This window comes from Anser cygnoides, chromosome 1 (assembly GCF_040182565.1).
Source record: "Anser cygnoides isolate HZ-2024a breed goose chromosome 1, Taihu_goose_T2T_genome, whole genome shotgun sequence".
NCBI lineage: Eukaryota > Metazoa > Chordata > Aves > Anseriformes > Anatidae > Anser > Anser cygnoides.
Genome location: NC_089873.1, coordinates 190209255 through 190230000, shown reverse-complemented (window position 1 = coordinate 190230000; position 20746 = coordinate 190209255). Strand labels below are relative to the sequence as shown.

The 20746-nt window shown below is 43.9% G+C and overlaps 1 protein-coding gene across 1 annotated transcript in view; it reads right to left on the bottom strand.

The window, feature by feature from the left end:
* FLT1 (fms related receptor tyrosine kinase 1) overlaps window positions 1–20746 on the bottom strand; it is a 107617-nt gene that overhangs the window by 11470 nt on the left and 75401 nt on the right. Inside the window, exons 16-23 of the mRNA XM_013189366.3 lie at window positions 15433–15539; window positions 12247–12385; window positions 7552–7656; window positions 4113–4226; window positions 3245–3333; window positions 1548–1707; window positions 1032–1129; window positions 359–481 (exon numbers count right to left, since the gene is read on the bottom strand). Coding sequence (XP_013044820.3) covers window positions 359–481; window positions 1032–1129; window positions 1548–1707; window positions 3245–3333; window positions 4113–4226; window positions 7552–7656; window positions 12247–12385; window positions 15433–15539 — 935 coding nt within the window. The remainder of the gene's footprint in view (window positions 1–358; window positions 482–1031; window positions 1130–1547; window positions 1708–3244; window positions 3334–4112; window positions 4227–7551; window positions 7657–12246; window positions 12386–15432; window positions 15540–20746) is intronic.

Below are 20746 nucleotides of genomic sequence, written 5' to 3'. Positions count from 1 at the left end.
GCATAGCTAGCAGGTGGGTGAGTGAGACATCCAGGAGGAGAACCTTGTTTTGAAGGGGTTTCCTTGATGGAAGGTTATTGAGCAAGGGGGTCACATTGCAGAGCCAGCCAAGAGACAAATGTCAAAAGAACATTTAAAGTATTAACAGACCAGAGCTGTGGACCAGTTACAATGTCTAAGCCTTTTGCTTGAGGACAGACATACTTTCTGGGTATATGACGCATCTTTTTTGCATAAAACTGTGATAGCTTTCAAGCTGTTTTAAGCTCAGGAAATGTGAACATCTTCAGAACATTCTGGTGGACAGTTTGAAATGATGTTATAAACATTTGGGTAAATAAACAGCATCTTGACTTACATCTCCTTTTCTCACATAATCAGGATTCTTATAAATATCTCTTGCGAGGCCAAAATCACAGATCTTCACTACATTGTTCTCAGATAAAAGGATGTTTCTGGCTGCCAGGTCACGATGAATGCACTATAATAAAACAGTTTCACAATCAAGCTGCATTTCCTTAATCCTACCCACAAATTTCCTGACTGTCTCCCATAGCCTTTTAAAAACTATTATTATTTGAGAGATCAATTTAATATCTTTTTAGGGAAGTCAACTATAGTTTACATGACATTACAGTAAACAGTGGCAGTTCTTTTCAAAAAAGAAATTTGCCAAGTCCAGAAAGTCATAAATTTTTAAGCACATTGATGTTTCAAGGGAAAGTGCAGATTTTTCTGGGGCTTCCTACATAATATGTGTTGAAATTGAGGGTAAAAAAAAAAAAGAAGCAACACCACACACACAAAAGATCATCTCTGAATGAATGAGCTTGACCCAGTGCCTTCGACCATGATCCTGTGTTTATGGACTAGGGAGACTTGGATAAACACACCATTATATTTATAACGCCAAGAGGAAAACGTCTCTTCCTTTGGGAGCTCTCCCGAGGAAGGTGTCACAGAAAAGTAGACATGATTTCACCTCTGCATCCCATCCTTCTGCAGGGAGAAGTCCCCAGGGCAAATCTCACCTTTCTGGAGGAGAGGAACTCCATGCCCCTAGCCACCTGGAAGCTGTACGAAATCAAGTCCTCCATAGTGAGGGGCAACTTGTAGAGCTCATCAGCATCTGCATGGATGTAACATGCGGTTGGTTACAAAGATTGCTCACAAGGCAGTTATTTTCCCTCTCTCTTACTGATATTATTACTCCCATAATTTCAGTCTTTGTAGAGTAGTGTTTGAAGGTCAACCCACTGTCACTGCAAACAAAAATAGTGTTTGCTTTATACCCCACGCTCTGGACACTGCTGTGTTTTCCCCAAAGATAAGGAGCAGTCAGAAGAAACAATCAACCATTTTCCTGTCAGATTTAGTAACCCTGGAAATAATCTTTTTTAAAATCTTCTACCCTCTGGACATGACCCTGTGAGCATCTCCCACGGATGTTTATTAGGGTGATAAATGAGGAAAAAAATTTCAGGGATGCACAGTATGTTGTAAAAATATCACAGACCGTGTAGGGACAGGAAGGAATTAATACCTACCCTCCTCGTCCTCCTCCACATCACTCAGACTTTTATCTTCCTGAAACCCCGAGCTTGCGAAGCTCTCACTGCTGGTCACACTGGCCAGCCTTTGTTTTTTGCTTTCCACTGGCTCCATATCCTTTTTTTCTTTCATCAGCTCCCCTTGCAGAGAGGAGTCCTTCAAATAGAGAAGTGCAACATCAGGGCGGTGGAGGGAGTGAGGGAGGAACCAAGTCGTGCTTCTCTCTTGTTTCCACCAGGAGAAAACGCTCACCTGTGGCACATGTGGTCACATCTCCCCTTGGTGTGGGTGCCCAACACCACAGCAGCAGGTGGGGGCTGGTGGCAGGGATGTGCTATTTGGGCGGAAATGATGGGATCTCCAGCTCGGGAGCTCCAGCACATCATTTTGGGGCAGCCCAGGTGGACTAGCTCTGACGAGATGAGGATTTGCAAGGTCCATGGATGGACATGTCCTCTGGGCAGAAGCTCATTTCAGCTTGAGGACATCTGAAAGGGCCTTTTTTTGTCCACTAGCCAGACAAGGAGCCTTGGGGATGAGTAGAGAGATGTGCCCACAGTGCAGGCATCCCAGCCCGACCAAAGTTAAGTATCAGCTTTTGGTCCCAGGTTACAGAAGGCACCTGCCTCTGCATCCCTGTGCAGTGCTTGGTGAGGACCAAGAGCACTTGAAATACAGCTGCTGAAGGATCTGACCATCTGTCTTCCTCAATGATTTCACCCAGTGTTTTCATGCAACATTCAAGGACAGTTTAATGGAACACATACAACATGGCTTAGAAAATGCTTTTCCTTGCCATCTGGGGAGCAGCCTAGCTGCTTGGCCATGCTCTCACAATCATCCCTCTCCCCTGCCATGCTCCATCCCCCATGGGATCAGAGACTCTTCCAAAGACCTTTGGAGGGCGTTCCTCCTGAACATGCCCTACTGTAGCCTTCACAGGACCTTTGTGAAAAAGTCCTGAGATGCCTCCAAGTTTTGGCACAGCTGAGAAGGGACTTTGAGGACTGCAGCTCTGGATCCAGGCTCCTAAATCCCACCTCAGATCCCTTAATCCTTTGGGGGATTTTGCTGAACGTGCACAAGCAGGGATACAGTTGTCACATTTAGGTTCAGGTTTGTAATGAGAGACAGGCAGTAGATTTGATTCAGAGGGCTGTGGGATGTGAGGACAAGAATTTAATCTTTTTTATCCTCTGGACAGCCCTGCTCCTCACACAATGAGATAATTGGCAAATCTCTCACCATTAGGGTGTCTTGGAATATGGCTTTAAATGGCATTATCTCGTCTGTTTTCCCAGCAGCACTGAAATCAGTGGGCAAAACCACTTCCTTCAGCCTGACTGACACGAGCCTCCGAAGTGACCCCAAGCTCAGAAGGAATGGGTTTGTCAGCAGAGGGGCGAGGGCATGTGGGGACACTGTGGATAAAATTCACTTCCTCTCGCTGTAGATGGCTCTGTCCAAATTAGTCACAGCAGGCTCCTTGCACAGTCGGAGGGAGCAATGGGCCCTTTCTTGGCATGACAGGTCCCACACCAAACATTTAAAGCAGGTCAGGTGTATTGTATCACCCAAAAGCGGTTCTCCCCTTTGGTGGCAGAGAGGCTGAGGAGAGTAGCGCAGAGGCAGACATCTCCATCCCTGACATGTCAGGGGTGATGAGCCCTACCTGGGGCACCTGCCTCCTCACCTTGCTGGGGCAGAAGAAATTCCTCTTGCTCTTCAGATAGTTTGATAAATTCCCATACTTGCAGTATTCAACGATCACCATCAGAGGCCCTGGGAAAAAAAGGAAAGTGCATTTTGAGCAGCATAAAGCAATGCATGGGGTGTTAAGCTCTGAGAAGACAAATAGTCTTCTATGTGCATCAGCATAACTTGAGCCCAGGTTGACTAAAGACATGTCCTAATGAAAGCTGCTTGAAGGACACTGGACATGCTAGCAAAAACAGTACTGTTTCTGAAAATGAAGGACGGGCCTACTTTTGAAAGCTGGGTCATGACCCTGGGCCCTGAGGGACCCTCCATTTCCTCTTCGGTCGGTCTGAGTTCAGACTGGAGTCCCGCAGCCCACACACGCTCGTTGAACTAAAATAGGTGACATAACTAAAACAAATGACTACTCTCACTGGCCCTTTGATTTTCTTAGAGGAATATCATGAAGGATTTTACAATAGTTGCCTTGTGACTCATCATTCAGGGCCAGCAGCTGATATCCCTTGCTCCCAGCCTTTCCAGATCATGTTTAACCTGAGCTTGAGCTTTGAAGTGAGTGAGATAAAAGGCAACAAGTGGCTCCTTATTCAGCATGGCTCTATATTCACACTTCACGTGTTAACACCAAGAGAAAGTTTAAGTAGGGAAAATGTTTAATCATTCCATTAAATGACCAGAAATCTCTATTTCTCTTCTTTTTTCACTAAGCACAAGATGAGTTTGAATATTTCAAGTTAATAACTTGACCTCTGGATGAAAAGCAACAGGGTCAACTGGCTGGTACTGGGAGGTAATTCAGAACCATTTTCAATGCAGTACAGATTACAGTACAGATTTTTTACCTCCATTTTTTGTGCATGCTCCCAACAAATTCACAATATTGAGATGATGGCCAATGTGGATCAGGATTTTCAGCTCAGTCATCAGTGCTTTGTACTCACTTGCTGTGGCCCCTTCTGTAAATGAAAAATAAAATCAATGTGAAAAGGCAAAGAATTGGTCCTGGTGAGCATTTTTTCACTTTTTGTCACTTTCCACTTCCATTGTTGGGAGTGCTTCATGTGCTAATGTTCTTTTTCTATTCCTCCCTTCCCAGCATCCTCATACTTGCAATAAAACCCATAAAAAGAGTCAGGCAGTCAACTTCCTCCCAGTAGACTCTGTTATATTTAGAACAGAGAAATTTTTCACATGAATAGTTTTGTAGTTTAAGCCAAAAAATGAAAGAAAAAATAAAAAGGGATTTCAAGACTATAATTAACTCCATCCAAAGTAGGTTTCAGCTGACCTGACTTCAGCTATCTAATAGTTATGTACTAGCTTGAATTAATTAACCTCTCAAAGAGTCAGTGGTAAGAGCAAAACATTTCAGGGATCTGATGCAGCCCTCAACATTAGCCTTCTATGTACAGGGAAGAGATGAACCACCCTTTGGTTATAATTCTCTGATTCTGTTCGTTGTACAGGAAGCCTGGAATATTAAATTAGACCAGGCACACATATTTTACATGGTTGAAGTTAGGGGACTGCATCTCACCCTTACTGGTAGAGATCAATATTAATTATAACAATAATGATGTAAGAAATTCCACAACTAAACACGGAAGTTTCTACTTAGTCTAGAGCATAATTTTCATTCCCTCCAAGCAGTTTTTTTTTTTTCCTGCATAATTTCATTTTGGCAAGAAAACAAGAAAAATAAATAGCATTGCTTTGTGTAGACCCAAAAGGACTAAAAACTTTAGTGACACCAAGAGTTAAGAACGGCCCAGTGCAAAGAGCCTGGAGTTAGGTCTTAGAGGGCTTGGTTTCAACATCTGATTGGAAACAGCTTTTCTCAGTGGCCCCCCACAAAACTTGTCATCTAACCAGTAATCCACTATTTATCTGTATAGGCGGTGACACTTCCTCTCCACCTCATGGGAATTCTGTGAACAAAGCTCATGAATGCCTCCAAAGTTCCTGGATAACCTAGTGAGGACACAAGGAATTGGACAGGTCTTCCCTAACTTGAGGCGCCCATTGTGAAGATGCCTACAGAAGACCTAGTCACCACAGGCTCTCTTTGTAGTCAGCAGAACAAAACATGCGCACGGGTCACCAAATGGAGGGATCTGCCTTAGGACGGGATGGCAAGTTGTTTCTCAACACTGATGATAAAGGGAGTTTGGGCATCTACCCTGCACACACACACACATGAATCCCACCATGAAGGTTTCCTGCAGCTGCCATCTGCTCCTGTCTATTCCAGGAGCAGCTCTGCTGCCTCTGTGGTGCTGGCACAAAAAGCCTGCTGATGTACGTAAAGAAATGTTAAATTTGACAGACCACTCTGCCAACTCATCTGTCTGCATGTTGGCAAAACAGCTGTCACCCGGGGCCAGGCGGTGACCCAGGTGACAGGCCATCCTCTGAAACCAATGACACAGATAGCTATTGGCCCATTGCTGCAGAAGGACCAAAGATTTATTTTATTTTATTTTATTTTATTTTATTTTATTTTATTTTATTTTATTTTATTTTATTTTATTTTATTTTATTTTATTTTATTTTATTTTATTTTATTTTATTTTAATTTTATTTTATTTATTTTATTTTATTTTATTTTATTTTAATTTAATTTATTTTTTTTCTAGACATGCTTGCTGCAGGGTATTTTTTTGTTTTGCATTGCCCAACAAGGTTTTTCTGTGCTTTTTGAACACTACTGAGATGACATATTTGCAACCCTGTCAGCTGAATATTCCCTTCTTGGGGACAATCCTGGATATTGCAATAGCAGGTGCTAAAGCATTTGGCATAATATTACAGAACAAGCCTGTTGAGTACAGTACCAAGAAGGCACACCTGACAGGGCGTACATCTTTCAGGTCACTGCCAGCAAGAAATGATCTCCTGATGAAGCTATTTCAGGTAGAGCATTGCAGAGAGAGGTTGTAGGTCTGAAAGTACTCTTGCACGTGCCCCTTCAAGGGCTGGAAGTAACAGGTGCAGATCTGCTAACTCTGATAAGCCAGTGGGCAGCTGTGAAGCTGGGAGCCCCTGTTTAAGAGGGCTGTATTCAAACCATGTCTCAGCAGAACCAGCTGAGAGCATCGGGGATCCAGCAGAACAGGGGGTATGTGTCCCGGCAGAGAGCAACACTGAAAAGGATTCAAAGATTAAGGTGGATGAAGCAATGCAGCATAAGGTTCCAGGGCAGTGACAGAAAAATAATAAAATAATAATAATAAAGCAACCTGATGTGATCCTTAGCTATATAAAGAAACAAAAGCTGTATGCACAGGAAAGGATGTCACCAGGGCTCTGGGTTAGGGAATTCAGCCACGGCTGCTACAGGCTGCTACCGAATATCATCCTGCTTGCTAACTTCCCAAATGCCCTCCTTAAATCAATTAGGGTCTTCGTCCTTCCTGCTCCAATGATAAAAACGGCAGAGAATAGCTGGGAGATGATTTCACTTTGGGAAAAGCGCTGTTGTGTGAAGAGCACTGGTAATTCACTTCCCAGCCTGTGTGTCAGCATCCTATACACCATGAAATGAGCCTGCAGACGGGTCAGAGAGGATGCACCTGCACTGCAACTCAGAGATTTAAACTGCTCAATCTGTTTAGCTTAATAGAAGGGGCCTTCAAGTAGAAAAATTACTGTGTTTTAGGTAATCTAATGGAGAATGTTAGAATGAGAAGCTAAAGCCAGACGGATGTAAATTAGGCACAAGGCACCTGTTTTTAACAATGAGATGATTAATCATTGGAACTAATGACCAACGAAAATATGAGAGCTTCTATATGAGCCTCTTCACATCAAGGTGAAGCAATGCTTCATGCTTCAGCTGAGGTTCATTTACTGTGGTCATTACAGGGTAAATATAGCATAGTGGTTCAACATAGGGTACACTGGAAATCTAATTCCCAATTCTGATCGGGCAAAAATAACTTTTTCATTCTTTCCAGCATTTGAAGTAGAGGAACCAAATTATCAAAAAAAAAAAAAAAATAAATAAAATCAGGCAATGAAGTTCTCAGGGCATCTGAAATTTTCTCATATATTGTGTGGCAATTTATCACATTTTTTACTGTGAGTGTAATTTTCATTTCATTGTTCTGCCACTTCTGGAAAACTTTGGTGGACCTGAAAGTTGGAGTACACATTTTTGGAAGCTTCAAAGAATCAGGGGTGGGAGGAATATCACACATTCTTGCTTTTGACAGAATTATATTGAAAGTGAGACACAATATAGTGCATCATTTTTTCCAGTCCAGCTTTGCAGCAAGATACCTTTCAGCATTTTCACAGCAACTATTCTACACGTTGGTGATTTCCTAATTCCAAAAGCAGATGCTTGTACCACCTTTCCAAAGGCTCCGTGTCCAAGTGACTTTCCTGTAAAGGAAATAAATTAGAGAGACATTTTGTTAAAAAAGAAATCTTGCCAGCTAATGAATTAATAAATAATGAAATGAAGAATGGTCCTAACAATGAGGCATGTATACTGTACATGTATATAGCTAACATAAAGGTATTTGGGGGTGGTTTTTTGTTTGTTTTTGGAGCATAAGCAGACAAATTAGAAGACACAGTCATTGAAAGGAATACATGATGTGATTGAAAATAATGCTAAATTAATAAAACCATTCAGTGGATGTACACTGGATTCTGACCCTATTCTTCCAGTCTAGCTCTGCCAGCAGGAAGGTTTGCTCCTCTGTTTTCTGAGCACACTGTACCATACAGGAGGCTGTGACACTGTTAATTATGTCCCCAACAACTTAGGGACACTGCCTAAACTCGCACATACACAGAGATGCAGATTGATGAGCCCTTTCCATTTGCAAAATGAGGCCTGGAGGGATTCAGTGAGAGAGGACCACGAGTGACAAATGGTGGGCTGGTTGCTCCATGGTGGGTACGATGCTTTCAGGTGCCCAAAAGCAGACATTTGTCCGATAGTATCATCACCATGCTGCCATCAGACTGCAGGAGAAGCACCCAGAGGCCCTTGAAAGAACTCAGTGGGCATGAATAAAATTCTCCGGCAGTAGAAGCTGAGTGTCCTTTTCCTTCATGTTCAGAAGCAGTACAACTTCAAGTATACAGTTATAATTTTTTTTAGCGCCCAAACATCTAAAGAAATTCTGTAATTTTTTTTTTTTTTGGTTGGCATTTTAAGCCAATTTCATGATCTCCACAGCCTCATTCATGACTTGTTAATGTTTGAAGCAGAGATGGTTGACTTCCTCTTTGACTCCATGCTCACATGGACAGGACTGGCCACTTTTGCCATTCCTGGGTAGCTGGTGGAGTATTGATCAGAGAGATGCTGTCCTGTCAGCTAGCAAAGAACTTCATATCCAAGCAACTCATTTCAGGCTGTACTTGTGCTCCACCTTCAGCAGAATCCAGGCACCTCAAAGTCTAACAAGAATGTAGCAGCTGAGTTTGCAGTGTAGAGGAGAAGAACAGAAAATAAAGGGCAGCTTTTCATACAAAACCGAAGGACAAGATATGGCACTGAGGCCACATTCATTTCTCAGATATGTGCATGTAACACAGCCGTCTTCACAGGAAAATTTCCTTTTTCTATGATGGAAATCTAAGCCAGAAGAGGTGAATTACTTCAAAGGGGCCTGTTTGACTGGCTCTGATTTGGATGTCTACCTTGTCGATGTCTATAGCTGCAAGAGATGAATCACACCCAGACACTCAGAAGTAGAGAAAAAGAACTGCTGCCAGTTCTAAATTAAATTAAATAGATAGTACCTTTTATATTTGTATCATTTCTAAACTGTAATTCCCAGTATGTCTGTCAATAGAAGACAAGCAGCATATGTTACTAAAGCAGGGGAATACACAATGTGGGGGAAGAAAAGAGACCACAAAACAAAACAAAAAACTAGGTTTTGTTTTCCCCCAGAATTGTGAAAGCATTGGTGTTTTTTTAACAGCAAATAAAAACCATAAAGAACTTAATCTTCATGGCTGAAAAGCACCCACAGACTCAGCCTTGGTATGTGGAAGGCTTTGAGTTTCACACACAAATATGCGTGGATCAATGTGTCTTTGAAGATCTTGTCACCATCTTTTCCAGTTACTGCGTATCGCTTCTTCATTCAGCAGATATACCAGGGAAGCAATATTAAGACAAAGGTTTCAGTTTTCTGGGTGAGCTGATATTTGTCATCCTTAATGTGTTGACTGTTCATGGTTTGTACAAGGTGAAGCTGCAGTTTGAGGTCCTATAAAACTCACCATACCTTTGTTCAAACCGTAGCTTTAATCAGTTTCCATCACTGCTAACTCACTTCCCACATCAAGATAACCTACTTAGTCACCACTTGGAAAACATACCAGTTAGCTCATAAAGCTACACAAAGCTGCTAACCTTTCATAAAGGAGAATGAGCGCTGGAAACAACACTTCCTTCTCCAAACAACGATTGTGATTTACTGGGGAGCTGTAATAACACTTGATGTATTGCTCTTTGTTGCTCTGTTATTGTTTTGTACTATGCTAAATTTCAGAGCAGAATAGGGCTGCTCTAAATTTTCAGTGCTCTAAATTTTCAAACTCTGGTTTATAGTTGGCATTAAGGACTAATCCTAACAGATTGTCCTTGCAAAAGCCCCTTATGTGGACAAGCAAAGTAATTAAAAAATTATTAAACAGAGCAATTAAACAGGAGACTATTAAGACGGCCAACCATCTGAGCAGCCAGCCTGTCGCAGTCCCCAAGCAGCTACACTGGACAGGTTCATAATAACTCTCAGGTATGAAATGCAACATTTTCATCCAGACCAAGGAAATGAAATGCTCTACTTAAGCTTTCTCCAGTTGACTTTGGTTTCTTGGGGGCAATTCAGAACTCATTGATGTGAACAGCCCTTTCAAAGTGTTTTGGATCAGGACGTTTCTATTTCCATCCCATTTTAACAGGGTTCTTCAGCAGCTTTTTTTTTTTTTTTTTTTTTCCCATGTGTTACACCCAACAGCTCTGCACATGAAGGAGGATGGAAAGCACACTGCCCAGTGCCAGCAGCCTGGGTTTGATGTGCACAGCAGGGAGCAGGGCACAGGGAGCCATTTACCACCAGTGTGTCTGACCTCACACCAGAGCCATGGGACAATACTCCTTGGGGTCCTGCCTCACAGCATCAGTGGTTTGTGACCTCTTGTAGGTTAGGAAGGTTGAGCCCGGGAGCAAGGTGAGGAATGCAAAATAGCTCAACACTGATGTTGGACTGCAGCATCGTCACCGACCACACTGAAAGTACCTTATAGCATCAGCATGCTTCTGTCTAACAAAAAGATAACATTTAGAGCTCAGTTGGGCTAATCTACACTGAATGTTAATTATCCTGCCTTCCGTGGTGCCCTTATGATGTTTTCTGTAACATCTGTTGCTTATGGTTGGAGGGAGATTGCTGTTGTATAAGCACTGCATCACACCCGTGAGCTGTACATGTGTGCTGGAGGAATACATAGCAAGAGAGATGGGCTAAAAGTAGAGGCTTACTTTACAGAAGTTACAATAAATATATATATTTGAGGATAAGTAGGTGGAAAGAGACAAACAGACATATCTGATGCTGGAAGGGGTTGTATTTCTAAGTAAAAATATCTATTAAAAAAACATAGAAGCACGTTTTGTGTTTGTGAGACACTAATCCTTGGAGACTGCCAAGGTTATTCAAAGACCGAGCTAACTGTCGTGTAAGCAGGACTTGCACTGAGCTAATCTAGCATACTGCACATACCCGGCTTCTTCGAATCTGGTTCTCATTCACTGTCAGCATTCTTTGTTTGTTTACACCAGTTCTTCCACTTTTAACTCATTCTCTGGTCATCATTCCTCACCTCCAGACTCTACATACCAGCCCTGTGAGATGTGGCTTTTCCTCGGTGTTTACATTCCATCTCTGCTTGATTCTTTCCATGGGATTTGCAAAGAAATAAAGCATCACATAAAGCAGAGAGCACGACGTCTGCACATCAAGCTCTTGGTCCATCATTGTAAGAAAACTATTTGAAGATTGAAGACACTCCAAGACAAGGTTATGTCTCAGCATTCCCAGAATCACGTCCGACAATTGTAAACGACTAGCGGCATATTTCAGCTGTGCTTATCCACATCTGGTCACCTTGTGACTTCTAGCAGGAGAATTAAGTGTGATGGTAACCGTACTCATGTTTTAATTAGCCATAGTCCCTGATCCCTGAAGGGCAGGAGGAATCTGTTGTGGCTCCTAGCTGAAGTGCAGGGATTTTCTATCCCCAGCTGTAGGACCAGTCTGATGCTTGTCTGAAGGAACAAACAGCACTATAGCAACAGCCTGTGTTTATCACTGATTTTTTAAACGTTGACCCTCTTGCTGAAGTCTGTGTGGTTTCTGGAAGGACTCCTCAGCTCCAAAATCTGATCCCTATCCTCCTGCTTTCCTCATCAGCCCCAGGCTGGGCTAAGCAAGCCAGGAATGCTCCCAAGCCCATGCCTTTCACTGGGGCATCCGTAGGCGAGCTAGCTTGCAGGTTCAAAGTTTCCGTGGATATTTATTTATGTGGGGACTCATATGTCACATTCTTGCACTTTATGGTGCACTGACAAGAATGTCTATAAATCTGCAGCACAGAGGGAAAACAGAGAGAGTGGGCTGGAGGGAGGAGGAAAGGAAGAAACTGTGAGGGGCAGACTATAAGGGGCCATTTCTGCATATTTTTTTTTTTTCCCAGCTGGGCATATACCAGGTTATAAGGGAAGAAACTTCCAGTAAATGTTAAAGGTATACGTATGAAAAGTTGGTCACAGTTGGCCAGTCCTAAATGTTCTGATTCAGTCAGGGGACAGGACGCTTCTGCATGGAACCTGGCAAGAAGTGGTGCCCCGTGTCCAAAATATACCCAGCTCCTCCACACCTATAGGTACACCAACACCTCACTCAGAAGCCACATACACAATGTGAATTATGTCAGCATTACCTAGTTTCAGCCTTTCCCGTGCAATCTCCCACTTGCTGGCATCATAAGGCAGACGTTCGCATTGCTCATCTAAGGGCACTTCATCCGGATCCATGATAATGGACAGGTAATGGTTGGTCTTCGTTTCGGAAGAATAAGGCTACGGAACAAAGAATATTTCAAAATGACAAGGAGGATGACAGTATCTGTCAGTACCTTCCTCTTTGGATCACGGCTTCCAAGTTAATTCTGCCCACAGGGCTGCATTTCACAGCCGAGTGGAGGGTTTAGTTAAGCTCCCTTTGGCTTATTTCAATGTTGCAAGACTTTTTTATATAAAAAAACTCTCCTTCCTCTCTTTTTTCCTATGTAACTTATCAGTTTCCTCAGTGAAATCTATGTGTATCTGTATTGACATATGGTATTATGATACAGGCCCTCTGCACAGACGAGAGAATTATTTTCTTCAAATGACTAAACATTGCTGTTAAAAATAACTTTCCTTCATGATTGTGCAAAGCAAGAAGTGGCCATATGCAACAGATGGAGCTCAACTGCCAGTGTTTATTTTTTCTATATACTCAGCAGAGATAGGTCATATGTGGTTAGAAGTTTTGCAAGAACAGTCACCAGGAGACTAGATATTACATATCTCAGAAACTGTTTACAAATTTTTAGAGTTTTTCATTACTTTGATATCATTTCTTACAAATTTACTGAAATGATGGGAATTTGGTGGAATTTATAATTATCTGGATTCGAACACGTAGCTTAAAATGAATTTTCCAGACATTCAGTTTCTACTGAATAAACGGATTATCCACTTCACATGAGAAATTTTGGGTTCGATGATCCTTGTGGGTCCCTTCCAACTCAGGATATTCTATGATATTCTAAATATAAGGAAAAATTAATCTAATCTCAAAGTTTTCTGCAGCCCATCCTTTTCCACTTTGAAGTGTATTTTTCTTTAAAGAGCACTGAGATTGCCACTCTAATCCATTAGACTTCTCTTGATGCAGGAAGTGCTGATATTTCTAGAGAAAAAAAATAGTGTTTGCTCTAATTTCCTGGCTATTAGCTCAAATTTATGGAAAATCTGTTGACTGAGATTATTCACACTGCTTTCCCTAAACTCACGGAAACAGCACATGAGCACATACACGAACACACAGGTATGTCTACATGGTTTTTTATTGTTGCTCCGACTGCCCTCTGTGACTTTCAGCTTTCCTCCTCTACAGCTTGGAAACATGTCCCTAATACATGCATTTCCAGGCATTTATTTGAAAAGGATGTTGCTGGCTTTGTATGCTTCGGTTGCAAACATAACTAGATTAAAATGGCAGTAGCTAACAGCTCCTGCTTTGGTTGCCTTTCACAATCCCAAGTACCCAGAAAGTCAGTCCCAGGAAGGATTACAGTGATACCTCGAGAAAAGTCAGGAGGCACAAAACCCTCTGCTGTAAAAGTAGCATTTTTTTATAGAGATGTGTGCCAGACTGCTCTTACCAGTCACTTTAGAAGAGATTTTAGGCGGACCCACCTCAAAGAGCAGTAGGGGAGTGGGAAGGTGCAGACAACTTCCTACGTTTCTCCATTCAGACTTACTGAATAACAAACCTTTGGCACAATCAGATCTTGGAAACAACATTTTGAGTGGCAATGAACTACTAAGTATATCATTTGACCCTGTATGCGTAACAGCCAGGCTTTAAGAAAATGCTCTGTTTTTCAAAGAGCACTAAAGATTATTGTTATTTTTTTTCCACTGTGGCAACGTCATTTGTATATGAAATTTAATTCAGAGCTAATTCTAGATGTAAATCCCTGAGAGTAAGAGTTTGTAACAGTAACACAGAGAAGACCGTAAACAGACTAATGCTAGTTGGAAAGGCTTGTCTGGAAAGAAACCTTCACTTGTCATCTAGTTTAAATCCCTTGCTCTGTAGCAAGAAGGATTATTTTTGTTCTCTGTCAAGAATCTAAGAAACAAATAACAACAACAAAAAAATCTGCAACTCCTTGCTACTTTTAAAACTTACATTTCTCCAAGGGCTGAACCCACAGCTTTGCAGTCCTGTTACCAATTACTTTATCGTTACTGATGCGAAATCAGAACTGGTCCCAAATGCTTTGTTGTCTCTGTACAGATATAAAGTTTCTCCACAGCTTTAACCTCTACTTTTCTTTCCCCCCAAGAAGTCTCCCATGCATTTCTTCTTACAAAAGCTTGCAGCAGTAGGGAGGCAGGAAGGACGACTACTGCCCTACAGCCCTGGTCCTGCACTCCCATCAGTCAACAGAAGTTCTCCGTGTAAAACCTAAAATGCAGGCAGGCTGAGATGAAATGTTTTTGCAGGTTGCAGTCAGCTTGTCACACTCAGCCAGCTGGAGCACATCCAGCCGTAGGGGCTGAGAAAGGATGCCCGGTGCCTGCCCAGCTGGGCAATGGATGCAGCCAGGGCTCAGTGCTGCTGGGGGGTGGGAATGGGGAAAGGGGCTTGTGTGGCCCTTCCCCGTCTCCTATCCCACATTGAACCCCATCGTCTCAGCACCTCCTTTCCCTCAAATCCCTCTGTGCCCCTGAGATGCCCCAAGGTCCTTCTGCACTGCAGCAGGGTTGGATTTTCGGTGTTGACCTGTGGGTTTAGGGGTGGCATGGTGGGCTGTCAGCAGAAAGGAGAGCTAAACCATCCCTGGCACTCTTGGACGAGAAGGAGGGCAGCTAACATTGTCACGATGATACAGGAGCATCTGTATGTGAGACTGCCCTGCCAAAACAACCTCGTATCACCTCACAAGTGATGTAACTGTACCAGACACTGTGCACACACCAGACCTCACCGGGTCTGTGAGGATCTGTCATTCCTCCTCACTCCCATCTTCAAAGACACTGACGTGCCAAACTCCCACAGCTTTTAAAGGGATGGGAATGCCTTTGGTTGGAGTCAGGCACCCAAATGCTTGTGAGCCTGAGAGCTTTGCCCCCAGCCCTCAGCTCTCCAGCTTTGCTTACTCATACCCAGCCCCATGAGTCGTTCCTTGGGCATCCATCTGCAGCCTGGTGGTGATTGCACAGGGAGTCACAGTGAGTGAATCCCAGTTTTTATATTCCTAGTAATCTCAGTAGCCTGGGAATAAATTTTTAAGATGATGGAGGGTCAGGCACCACGGCTGGGATCTCCCCCCATATCGCAGCCTTACCCTCTTCAGCTTGCGTATGAAGAGGGTCAGCAGGAGCCAAAAGAGCGTCGCAGCCACACAGGTACAGGTCAGGGTTATCAGCTCCAGGTTTGACCTCTCTGGTGTGCCTGGGAAAATCAAGCAGCAAGCATTTTAGAAAACGACCTGCAAAGCCAGGTGCGGTTTGTGGTTCTCTGCCATTAAAATAAAATACCAGGAAGGACCAGCTTCTATTCAATGGGGCATTAATCTCTGTTTGGAATGGAAAAATAAGGTCTCCTCAGCACAGCCATTGTACTGAATGCAGAAAAAAAGCACTAGATCCACCAGAAAACTTTTTGGTAAAAAGTCAGCCCCTCTTAGGGGCTCAGGAGGTGAAGTCAACCAGGTGAGGGATGGCCGGTCAGACGATCGTTTCCTTTTGAGTTGGAAATACAGCTGTGGGGTATTTTTAGACATTTTTTTTTTTCTCTGTGTGAGAATGTGTGTGGGCCTGCTCATGCAGTTTCATGATACAACAGTGAAACCCATCTGGCCATGTCTGCATCCGAGAGAGGAGCAGAGGGCAGGGAAACACTTGGTCACGAGCCACGCCGGAAGCTTGTGGTGCTGCGAACACCCATGGCTCCAGTACTGCTGCCTGGGTTTTGCTGCCCAGGGGGGTTTCTGCCTCTCCCTGGGCACTGTGCCTGCTCCAGCCCTGCCGGGGGAGCCCCTCTGTGCTGGTTGCTGAGCCCTGCAGCACAGCCATCACCCAGAACCTCTCTGGGGATGCTTAAAAGGGTCGTGGCACAGCCGGCAGGAGTCCACCAACCTTCACGTGGTCTGGATGGATCAGAAGGAGCAGGAGCTGGGGGCTCAGCTCACACCTCCATCCCGTGGTGACCCAGCAGGATCCGTGCCCTTGGGTCTCCTGCGGTCACAGCCGTGGTTCCCCAGGGGGACACGGAGCCCGTGCTGTGCCCAGCGGAGCTGGCAGAGCCCAGCTGGCAGGGAGCACAGAGGGCTCTCCAAACCTCAGAACAAATCAAACACAGGAAGGGAAAAACAAAAACAACAGCAGCAGAAAAGGGAGCAGCGAGAAAACATGAGCATTAGAAATCTGGAGAGTATTAGAGCTGACTGACAGATTTAAAAAAAAAAAAAAAAAGCCAAAATAAAATTCACTTCAGACTGCTACTTAGGGACTCATAAAATGGTTTCAGAGCAGTCTGTTTTGCAAATCCTGTGATCATGTCAAAATACTACGCTTCCCACAATATGTTTGCCATCCGACTGGTAGCAAATGCAAGAACAAATCTTGCTCTGCCTCTTATTCTGATACACCCTCCGGAGAGAGAAAACGAGAGGACAAGAAGGAGTAATTCTGCACAGGATTTCACAGTGGTTTTGTCAACTCCACTGGCAGCACTTTCAGGCCCCGGGCGGCTCGGTGTTACTTCTGACAAACGAAGAAGGAAGGAGTGATGTCTCGCTGGTGGGCTCACCAGGGAATGCAGAGGGAGGTGTTGCCTGGTTTGGGGCAAGTCTGCAGAGTTTTGTGCAGAGTTTAAATGGCTTCCTTTAGCTGTGACTTGACTAGCACAACACCTAAATATTTAATCTGTAAAGGTGATATATCCAACCCCGTGTCTGAGTTTCTGCAGGCACGTCCATTCTGGAGTTTTGAGAATAAAGCTCATTGAAGGAAAACACAACTCTAAGTGGAGGTAAAGAGTACCTATTTCAACAAAATACCACGAGTGTTTTCAAAAGCATGAGTATTTTTAAAGAACTTGATTTAAATACGGGCTGTGTTGATGGCAAAGATGATACATCCTGAGGCAGCTTGCCTGTCCACTAGCATCCGGCTTCCCTTTTACACAGGGATCTGCTCCTCCCGTCTGAGCAACACCCATGCAGATGGCAAGTAACAGCCTCTAACCCTTGCTCAGCAGAACCTGGAGAGGCTGATGGTTCATTTCTTGCCACTGTTCCATATGGCAGGACTCACAAAACCTGTGAGACACAACACAGCCGCCCCGGGCAGGAGGCAGCAGCTTCCCCACGGCTCCTGTACGCGGGAGTTGGTGAAGGGATGCAAAGGCGCTGTCTGTGAAATGCCCCAGTGACTTTAGGAAACCAGAGCACGTTTCTCCAATCTGGGGTTGGGTTAGGTTATAAACATTGGGTTCCTAATCTTGTTAAAGCCTGGCAGCCAGAGCTGGCTGAACGCCTTGCAGCGGGGTACGAAAGGGCTTGATCTGAAGCAAAACAGGTAGGGTAGGGCACTCGGGTGTCAAGCAGGGAAAAAGCAATGGCTGAGGCACCAATTCCTCTCTGCTGCACCCAAAGTGCCCCCCACCCCTACACTAAGGGGTCCTGCCCTGCTCGACCCAAATGATCTCGTGGTCACAGCCCCGCAGCACTGGGAAAGGTGCTCAGAGATGCTGAGGGATTTCCATCCTTGAAGGTTTTTGCAATTCAACCAAAACCACCTCTGACTAGAGGTGGAGTTGATGATGATCATGGTTTGAGCTGGAGACTAGGCTAGACACCTCCAGGGCTCTCTTCCAACCCACTTTGGAGATCCCCTGTAGTATCAGGAGTTTTAAGTGTCCCCTGATGTTCTTCTTTTCTCTTACGGTCATCCACATAACCCAGGCTGAACCACATTCAGTAAACAAGGGACTTCCAGATAAACTTCACGGAAACATTCCTGATGACTTCAGAATCAGTGTGGTCCAAGAAGGACAACAGCTTTATGAGATACAAAGTCGGAAAGGTGGGTAGGTACAGAGACAGTTACATGAGAAGCAAACTCCCTTTCCACAGTGTCAGAGCAGTTCAGTGGATGCTTCACAAATGTGATTGATGCTTTTCTTTCCCATCAGCAGGGATCATGTGAAGTTACGAAGCAATAGCTCTAATTCAGGGCATTTTGCTGGATTCATTTGCTTGTTACAGGCCTGGATTTCAGTGACTGTGATGGTCTCCTTTCACCAGCACCCTTGCAGGCGGTTGCACTTCTGCCGCCAGCTCTCTCACTGGCTCCCACTGGGAGAGAGCGGTGTGCCAGGGTCACCAGAAGAAGTAAGGGCATTGCTTCAGTGGCAACTGGGAGCAGTGCAGCAAAGCTGCCCGAGACAGCCTGTGTCCCCTCCATGTCTCCTCCGTGTCCAGCCTGTGTCCCCTCCGTGACTGCTCAGGCAGCCATTTCTTGTCCTCGTTAAGTCCATTCAGATTCACTGCCTCTTCAGCTCCTCAGCCAAGAACTAATGGACAGCTTGCTCTAACATATCCACAAACACAGTCCCTTGTCTCCTCAGACAGCCCTATGAGCACGGCTTCCAAACCAAACAAGGTCTGTGATTATTTAAAGACAGCCCTTGGATTCCACCATCCATTCATCCATGGCTGGTACAAAAATAACGCATTGTTTTATCTGTGAGCATAAGAATGTTTTTTCAGAGGAAATAAAAAGAGCAGACAGTTTCCTTCCTGGCTCATTTGCAAACTGCCCTTCCAATCTGCTCAGCACAGCCACCGACGTGGGGCATTGCTCTGCCGCCTTTGATCTGGAAAGCCAGGGGACGGCTTTGTGGCAGTGGCAGTGGCATGGTGTGTGTGCTGAGAAAGGCAAGGAAGGGGTAAAACCTAGAGAGGGACCCATGTTAAAGCCTCAATTTTGTCCCTGCAGGCTGAGGGATGGTCTGTGAGGCTGCCATTCCCCAAGAGGAGGACAGGGACTCCACTTCGGAGAAGACTGCCAGGTCTGGAGTGAGCGAAGATGTTTCCAGTGACATCCCCTTGTGCAGTCAGAAGAGAGGGGGTAGAAAGGCATTTTCCCTGATGACAGCAGATAAGAAAATCTCTCTCTCTGTTGCATCTAGTCTCAGACTATAAATTTTAATAGGGTAGACTTCATCTCCTGCTCGTCTAAGAGCTCCCATAGGAATCACGCAAGCACATCGTCAGCGGTCCCCGCAGGGCATGTAACCAGAGAAGAAGCCTTCCTGGCTTCTGTCTTCATTTTCTCTGGTTCATGCACAAGGAGATATGACTTCCTAGAAGCCATCTGACAGAACGAGTGTGGTTGAAATAAATAGCTGAGATACAATGATACAAAAATCAATACCATAATGAATTACATTGTCCAGAGCTATCAATTAGCACTGGTTGCATTGGACAGCTAGTACTTAAGGACAAGTCATTCTTTTAGTGATTACAATAGCTGTTAAAACCCTAGCATTATTCAGAAGGAGATGGGGGTTTTTAATTCCTTGATTATACCCGTTAGGCCAGACCACATGTACGTATTCTTATCCCTGATCTTTTAAAAGAGCTTCGTTGTATCGTCAATGATACCCATTAACTGAAGCTGCTCTGCTGACACACACGTGGCAGGAAATCAATACTGGTTTACCAGCTGTAATTGTCTTTTGCTGTAGGGCACTATCCAAATACTCAGCAGCATTCAGATACATTTAGCAATTCTATGAGAACAGCTACAAAGACATAATCCCTGCCTGAGAGACCAAGTGGTAATCAAACTGTCCTCTAAAAAGAGAAACTAAATGCACTTAGGACTATTTACTTAAAAATGAGATCAATAAGACAGGTTATGTCAAATTCATACATGGCACTGACTTACATGGAGAATGTCAACCTGCTTCTCCTATCTTATAACAGATGAACCAAAAAGATATTCAATGAAACTGAAAAGTCACTGAATTCACTTTATTTTAATGCAATGTAAAATTACTTAGTGGAAGTCACTGAGGTGACTCAGGTCTGAGTCAAGCTTGGCAGAAGGCAGAACAAAGCTGGATGTTTAAAGGAATAGCAAAGTAACTCAAGTAATGGCTACAGAAATCACTAGATCATACCTACTTCTTACAGTAAGTACCTTTAAAATGCATTTCTACCTATTGCTAGCCTAAAGTCTTCTGGCCTGATTTGGCAGTTCACTTTACATTGAAAATAAGCAAATGAAAATATCCCAGACCTCTAATTTTTGTGGAATCAACCTGAAATGGAAAAATGAGGGGGTAGGAGGGTGTTCCTTATTTTGTTTTTTTGTTTGTTTTGATGATGCTAAATTTACATCTGTCTTCTACCCTGACCTGATCTTTGGTAGGTTGAAGCAATTCTTCTTTTTAGGTCAGTGTAAACACTCTCTGAGTTAGCATTTCCTGTTAGGCTTCCTTTCCAACCTGGTACGTTTCCCTTGCTAGGACTTCCTTCAGATTGCTGCTTTCAGAGCTCCCCACATGCTCCCCAAGTCATACCCCCCCACCTTTCCAGCCAGAACAAGAACATCACTCGGGCAAACTTGCTCTTCCCATGTAATGCA